The sequence below is a fragment of the Lotus japonicus genome, chromosome 5 (genome assembly GCF_012489685.1).
Source record: "Lotus japonicus ecotype B-129 chromosome 5, LjGifu_v1.2".
NCBI lineage: Eukaryota > Viridiplantae > Streptophyta > Magnoliopsida > Fabales > Fabaceae > Lotus > Lotus japonicus.
The window spans coordinates 58,852,890-58,861,519 of NC_080045.1; the positions used below are offsets into that span (position 1 = coordinate 58,852,890).

The 8,630-nt window shown below is 32.2% G+C and overlaps 1 protein-coding gene across 1 annotated transcript; it reads left to right on the forward strand.

Moving 5' to 3' along the window:
• The first annotated feature begins 465 nt into the window (after nt 1-465).
• On the forward strand, nt 466-3,449 carry LOC130717086 (aquaporin PIP2-2). The gene is made up of 4 exons (XM_057567196.1): nt 466-891; nt 1,049-1,344; nt 2,607-2,747; nt 3,033-3,449. The coding sequence occupies exons 1-4, from the start codon at nt 585-587 to the stop codon at nt 3,150-3,152; spliced, it is 864 nt and encodes a 287-aa protein (XP_057423179.1). The 5' UTR covers nt 466-584; the 3' UTR covers nt 3,153-3,449.
• The last annotated feature ends 5,181 nt before the right edge of the window (nt 3,450-8,630 follow it).

The following is an 8,630-nucleotide window of genomic DNA, read 5'->3' on the forward strand; positions in this document are numbered from 1 at the left end:
GTTTTTTTTCAATTCACAACACTTAATTGAAAAGCTTACTTAAGAGTATATCAAATATGTACCGTCTAAACCAACCACTATTAGCCCGTATTGATAATATGTGGTTAAGAAAGATAAAAAAACCCTTATGAAATAAATATATTGATATAATCATAAATTTATAATTTAATATACCAATGAAAAAGGCACAACTTCCTAATTACTCCTTCCTTAAGAACCTAGTTAATAGTTCAATCTCTAAGTGGTGTCTATCGGATAATGATTTGTTAAGAGAATCATACTTAGTAAATGTGATCTTCAGCTTTCTCAAATAGATTAGTGTATGTTTCATGAATGTCGGTTGTGACGCAAAAAAAAATTATTTAAAAAGATAGTGCTAGAATGATCCAAATTACGACAAAAAGAAAAAAAAAAGGAAAAAGAAAATGCTTTGATCCTCTGGTCACTACCCATATATACCCCTTCTCTTCTCACTCTCCTCCACACTTCCCCATCACCAAAGCTTCTTCCTTCCTCTGTTCTCTGCATTCTCTGAGAGCTTTTCCTCTTTCTTGACTCTGGTTTTGCAAAAGGGTATCTCTCAAATGGCCAAGGACGTTGAGGTTGCTGAGCGTGGCTCTTTCTCTAGCAAGGACTACCATGACCCTCCTCCTGCACCTCTCATTGATGCAGAGGAGCTCACAAAGTGGTCCTTCTACAGGGCAGTCATTGCTGAGTTCATTGCCACTTTGCTTTTCCTTTACATTACTGTGCTCACTGTGATTGGCTACAAGGTTCAGAGTGATGTCAAAAATGGTGGAGATGATTGTGGAGGTGTTGGCATTCTTGGTATTGCTTGGGCCTTTGGTGGCATGATCTTCATCCTTGTTTACTGCACCGCTGGGATCTCAGGTTGGTTTTTCTCTTCCTTTCACCAGATCTTACAAGAAGAAAAACAGAGTATCATAGTCTCTCATATTTGCTTCTTGTAGTGTTTGTTCATAGTTGTTTTATTTTGAAGCTTTTTCATTCTGTAACAATGAAAATCTATGTGTTGAATCTATTGTAGGGGGTCACATTAACCCAGCAGTGACATTTGGGCTGTTCTTGGCTCGTAAGGTGTCTTTGATCCGAGCCATCTTGTACATGGTGGCTCAGTGCTTGGGAGCTATTTGTGGAGTTGGGTTGGTTAAGGCTTTCCAGAAGTCTCACTACAACAAATATGGTGGTGGAGCTAACTCTCTTAATGATGGGTACAGCACAGGTACTGGATTAGGTGCTGAGATCATTGGTACCTTTGTTTTGGTATACACAGTGTTCTCTGCTACTGATCCCAAAAGAAGTGCCAGAGATTCCCATGTGCCGGTATGTTTTCAATCATTTCTCTTTTAGTTTTTGCTTATGTTCTGTATGAATTTGGCTTCAGTGTATTTTTCTACCTTGTATCCAAAGATGCTGTTGGTCATGTTTTTGGTTTCATGGCCTTGTTTTAAATGTGTGCATATATGAACTATTTATGAACTGTAGAAGATAATGTTGTAGCTGAAGTTGTGTTGAAAGTACTGATAGAACGGAATAGTACATGATGATTTATGGAGGGAGGAACAATGTATTTTTGGGTTGGTATTATATGAATTGTTCTAAATTTAACAAGTTTGATTTGGTCTATATTTTTAGTTCTTTGGTTAAACATTGGATCTCTCATGGTATTTGTTGTTTTCTGTAACTTAATAATATTTAACAACAATTTGTTCTTCAAACAATGATTTCAAATTGCTACTTTGTAAAAGATAGAATAGGAAAATATATTGTTGTTTAGGTAATAGCCAAAATATTAGGCAGTGTTCAATGTTCATGATTGACTTGTTCCAGTTATCTTCTGTGATCATGTGATGGCTAGTTTTCTTTCCATAATGGAAAATGCTGTAATGATTTTCTTAGTGGACACATAATCTTTTGGTTCATCTAGGCATCCTATAGCGGTAAAGCTACCTATTTTCTTCACCCAAATTTCCAATTGAAATGATGGTGTTAACCAAGTGTGACAAGTAGAGTGCATTTGAGGAACATGGGTGAGGGTCCCCATCAATCCACCATGTATGAGTTTTTGTGGTGGTGGTTGAATTTCATACCCAACATTCACATGAATTAGGTCATATAATTTTCAACCTTTAGGAAAAGTGGATTTCTACTTTATTACCCTGAAAATAAATCATATCTCTGTAAACTGATAAAAGAGGACTTTGAGTTGGAGTTAAGTTTAAAGATTAAAGTGTTCATAATTGTGTCTATGACACATAAGTCATTTTCCTAAGCTGGCAAATCTAATAGGAATTTCCACTTTTCTAGCTTCCTCCAGAATTCCTGATTTGTCAATATCAGCTTGGGTTCCTCCATTACCTTCAATCACTTTAACAGATTCTTATAATAAATAGAGAATAGATTATGGGCTTCACATGTGTTCATGCCCCATCTGTCCCATCTGAATTGTTTATTGTTTTGTTGTCACTTCCAGTTTTCTTTTGCTAACTATTTGGATTCATGTGATTGGAATATCTCTCCAACTAGAGTATCTGCTTTAATTGAATCATATCACTTTCTCATTATGCTTTGTTCTGCATGTGTAGGTTTTGGCTCCACTTCCCATTGGATTTGCTGTGTTCATGGTTCACTTGGCCACCATCCCAGTCACTGGTACTGGCATTAACCCTGCTAGGAGTTTTGGAGCTGCTGTTATCTTCAACCAATCTAAGCCCTGGGATGACCATGTGGGTTTCCTAATCTATATTTTAACTTCTGGCTAGTGTTGTTACTTGTTACGATATATGTTTGGAAATCCTTCTACAATTGATTATAAAGCCAAAATCAATTATGAAAAGAAGCTTTTGTAAGTAGTTTCTTAGTCGATTTTGGATAAATAGAAGCTAAACCAAACATGGTATCTAAACCATTTATATGTGAATCCATGTTAAGCCTTTTGAAGTTGTTAACTAAGTGAAGATTCAATTATTTGGTAATTTTATCTGATGTTTTGTTCCTTTGTGTGTGGTCAGTGGATCTTCTGGGTAGGACCATTCATTGGGGCAGCCATTGCAGCATTCTACCACCAGTTCATCTTGAGAGCAGGTGCAGTGAAGGCTCTTGGATCATTCAGGAGTAACCCCACTGTTTAAGTTATCTTCAACTTCATGATGGAAAGAAGAAGATAATTGAAGAGTTTGAAGGAAAATAATGTGAAGTGCTTGTGCTTGCTTGTATTTGCTGCAAGGTTTCTTTATCTCCCTCTCAATTAGGTCTTCCAGATTGTGGATAAGTGTAGATTTTAAAGTCCCTTTGGTTGTGACAGGGGAGCCTTTTGCACTTTCCTCTGTATTCCCTTTAGTGTGTCTTCTTTCCTTTTTATGTTATTCTCTTCTGTCATCTTTGTACTCATTATATATTTATGGGAATATATTTTATATTTAAGTGAATTGTTCCTGCCATTTTTATCTCTGTCTAAACTCTAAAGATCAAATGGATAAAAAGCCACGACTACAATGACTTTAGAAGTTTTTGAGAGCTGGAAATCCAACTTAGTATAATTTGCAATATACACATTGCATTACTTAATTTAGAAAAACCCCTACAGTTACTGCACTTATGTCTTCATAGCCATTTGATCCAAAAATCCCTACAATTATTGCAGTGACTTTAGGAAATTTTGAAAGATAGGGAATCAATCCAGATTCCAAAAAATAGACACAAATTATAACAAAAGTTAAGCATAAATATAACAAATGTCAAGTCATTTGTGGTTGTAAAAAAAAAATTGGTTCTTTATGCACTTTTGAAAGTAAGAACAAAATGTTCCCCATGCTGTCTTATTAAGCCACGTTATATTCAACATAGCCCCAGGTATTGGAGTACGTATATTGTGTTTGTATCAAAGTGGGAATTAAGGACATTACTTCCTGAAAAGTTAAAGTGAAGATAAGTGTGTAGTCTAGTCATCTGCACTACTTCCTGGTCATTAATCTCCCTCCCTCACACGTAACATGTTTAATTTCAGCACTTTTTAATAATGGAACCAGAAAATGGTACCAAATATGTTCGGATACACAGTAAATTTTCACAGAGAAAATTCTGGTAGATTAAAAACGTGAATCCAAATATAATATAAATTAAATAGATGTCAGTACATTTAAAGATAGTAAAAAGTGAATAATTTTTCTTTCATGTCCACACTGACATTGCATTCAATTATATTTAGTTGAACAAAAAAAGATACAAATCCTGCATCTCATACGGCTGGGTTTTGCTTATTTCATGTTTGTCTAAGACTTTAAGTAGATACAAATATTAGGCTAGTGGAGCTAATGAGTTGCATTGAAATCCTTGTAAGTTTTTAGAGTTTGATTTGATTCATTTTCATACCACTTTCTCTTATGTCTCTTTTTTCACTAATTTTTTTTTTTACTCTCTTATGTTTTTTCTCATATCATTTATCATATCACTCATTTATCTTTATTCTCTTATCATCTATCATTTGGTACGCGAGTGTGGTAGTAGTGTGAATGATATAATTGGATTTGACAATTTTTTCATTCTTAGCGTCCAAGTCAAGTGAGCACAATATGGAATAATGGAATTTTCCACACAAACTTTTTGGAAAGTGGTTGATATAATTCGATGTCAAAGCATGCCTTTCATTAGTCAATTGATGTTGATTACAACTTAGAAGATTTCATGCTATATTCGCAAGGTATGTGACTTTCATCTTTCACTTAATAAATCCTTGGTAAGTTTTCTGGAAAGGGACTTTTTGTTTTTTGGTAACGGCGAAGAATCACTATTCATTCAATTTGATCAATTGAATTAATCTTCATCGCCAATTACATTTATACTAGAAATAATACCCGTGCGTTGCACGGGTTGATTTATAATATTTTTAAAATTATATATAATTATTATAGTTTTAATAAATATAAAAATAAAATATGTTTAATTATAAAATATAATAAATTAAATAATAATAGAGGTGAGACATTTCATTGAATAGAATTATAGTTCTCTAGATCTAAATAATTAGAGTATTACTCAAATTAATAATTGATATTTAAAAAAAATATTGAAACGCAATAAAAATGAGAACAATATTCTCATTTAGATAATTACATTGGATCACAACAAACCCTATCTGTTGTTCTCTACCACACCCTTGATTTACCAAAAAGTTTGTCACAGGGTTTCCCTCGAGCAATACATGCACCACACCAACACACTGAATTACAAACATCAGATGCTCTATATGATTAAATACATTTTTTTATTTTTCATGACCTCCTATCTCCCCTAGACACTCACCCAACCACTAAGGAGGAATCACTCTCAACCACCACATTTGAAAATTTAAATTGCTGGAAAAATAACAAAGCATGTAACACTACTTGAACCTTCATCTAAAGCTCACAACATTCTAGTTCCTTTTGCAAAGTAACCTAACAACTCCTCTTTGATCCCACAAAACCCCACTAATGCCACTTACAATTGGGTTCCCTTTCGACGCCTCATCCACATTAAACTTCAAAATAGTGGCTGGCGGTTGCTCCCAATACACTGTTCGTGGCATCTTTTGTTTTCGTGGCCACTCGATACACTCAAAGTCTCTAGCAAACTGTTCCAAATCATATGGACAATCATTCCACTTCACCTTGACCCACCAAACACACAAACTAAGCAATAGTCTCATATATGTTCAACACAAACAACTTTATTATTAAATACGCATGCATTTCTCTGTAGTAATTGATATTAAATAATTAGCACTGAAGTAGACTTAAAATTTTATTCATTGAAAAAATATAGAAAATCATTATGTGAATTTGAAATATATGAAATCAAGTAATAAATTTTAATATCTTAAATAAGTTATAATGACATATTTTTTACACATTATATCCACAATAAATTAATTTTAACTTTTAAAATTATAATAAGAAATGATTTTATTAGTGTAAAGAATTATTTACTAAATTTAAACTTATTCAAATTTGGTCATAGTTATTTTACTCCGTTATTCTTTTTCAAGTAATTTCTACTAATATATAATAGATCAAATATTATATTTAAAGATTTTTTTCAACGAATACACACATATTATAGTTAATGGTAAATACCTATAGAGCACCACTTTTTTATTTAAAGACAACATTTTATTAATTATTTTTTAATAAATATTATTTGATTATAATTAATTTTAATTCTCAATATTTTTTTGTGTATCAAGATATTACTTAGTTTTATTTTAACTTTCTCCCCTTCAATTTATGATTGATAATTTATATTCTAACATTTTTTAATTAATACTTATAAATATTTTTTTATAAGTAACTGAAATTTATAATTAATAGTTAATACAATTAATAAAAACTGGAGTTTTTTATTATTTAATATATTTTATATTTTTACTATTTAATATATAGTACTGCCATATGATTTAATGTAGTTTTTTTATAGTTGATGATTTTTTCCTTGAAATAAAGAAATAATAAATGAGTAATGTAAAATAAAATTCAAAATTTAGTTTATAATTTTATTATTTAGTATAGTTAGCTAAATTAATCTTTATATTTAATTTATTTAATAAAAAATTATTACATAATTTAATTCAAATGTTACATTATATTGGCATGTGTAAAGTCAAAAAATAAAAAGATTGACATGTTTCAAAAGTTACATTATTTTAAATGTTAAATAGAAATTTAATTTGTTTAACTTCATTGTTTAATGTATTTAATACTTATAGCTCAAGTGAGCTTTACATATATATATATAGATAACTTGACAATACAAACTTAACATGTTTCAATTGACTACGGATCACATTTTATTTGCATGTACTAGCTTTTACTCAAAAGTGTGGACGGAATATTCAAATTGGTTGGGTATCTCAACCATATTGCATAAGCATCGCAAAGATAATTTAATTCAATGTATAAGCCTATACCTTGCTGCATTTCTAAGGATACACAAGTATGTGGATTAAGATTACATTGCTGATTTAATTAAAGACTAGTAGCTTGTGATATGGATAAAGGCTAAGTCCTAAGTTTTACATATACTTTCATGAGTTTGGTATGTAAACCCCGGTGGTGTGTTCAATTTTATTTTTGAGTTTCATTACATTGCTGTATTTTTGAGAAAGGACCATTGTGAATTTGTGATGTTTTTTTTTTATATTCTTGGAGGAATTTCCTTTTTATTTTGCAGGTTATGTTATTGCAAAATCTTTTGTGATTTTCTGGAATGTGGATTACTTATCTTGATCTATACTCAATTACACTTTCGTAAAAGTTTTTCGTAGTATTAGTATGAGTATTCATGACTCATGTCTGTATCACTATATAATTTGCAAAGTTGGTTATGTTGCTTTGTTCTTAATTGTGAGGATTAAAGTACTTCTTCTTCTTCTCCCTTCATTCATCATTCTCTTATAACTTATAATCTCCTAAAAATATTGTTATCCATCATGCTCCTTTCTCTTTTAGCCCCTTTCATACCTCAAGAGCCAAGAGGTGTGTTATCCGATTTGGTCTAACTGATGGCTAACCATTTGATTGCCCCATACTTATTGTATTGAAGTCACAAGAGCTGCCAAACGACCTAACATCAGTCAATCAAACATGGGGACAAACTCCACAGAAGCACAAATAAGTAACACTAGAATGCTTAAGAATTAAACATTATAATGAGGAATATGTTTGTTCACAAAAATACAAATTAGCAATTACTCCTACGACTTTTCCCTTTGAAGGACGATTTTGGTTTTGTCAATCTTTTCATGAACTGGTGCTCGTTGGGCTCAGTTGTATGGCTCATTAGTCATATTTGGCCTATTTATCTGATGTTGGAGCTATGGGGTGATGACACTTACTGAACGGCCCAATTCAAGAAATTTTGTTTTATAAGATCCAAGAATGTAAGCCACACTATTTTTTTGGGCCTGCACCCAACATAGGAAAACTCATAATGCATTGTAGTGTATATGTTGTAAGTGCCATTTAGCTTGAGTTTATCATCCATTTTTTAAATCTCCATTATTGATAAAATATTCAAACATTTAAAAAAAAACGTCTATAATGAATAGTTTCATGAAGATGTGTGATGGAGTAGAAATTCAATTGAATTGTCCCCAGTAATGATGTCATTGCCATGTGTTACTCGTTCCCATCCATCTATTATGATAGGTATATAATCAGTTTAGTTTTGGTTGCATGATGATGGAAAATTGGAAGATAAGAGTTGTGGTTGTATCCCTTTCCTTTCCTCTTTTATCGTACTATGAGCAATCAATGAGTGTGTTGCACTTGTTAAGGGTAGTAATAAGTAATGAATGTCCTTTTCCTCTTGATTTATGGGAGAGGCTCAGGCCCTTCAATAGAAGCTACCCACCATCCATGGCTATATCATGTGCGGTGATGAAGAGATCTACGGCCCTCACGTTGTCCTCGCATTAATTAAACGCGCGCATCATGTCTCAACTAATTCAAGTATTCAACACACCTTAGTTATTGTATCTCATGATCATATTATGATCAGTTAGACATAAACACGTATCAACAACATCTAGTGATACATATTTAATTATACTTAAATAAAGTCTTAAATTTGAG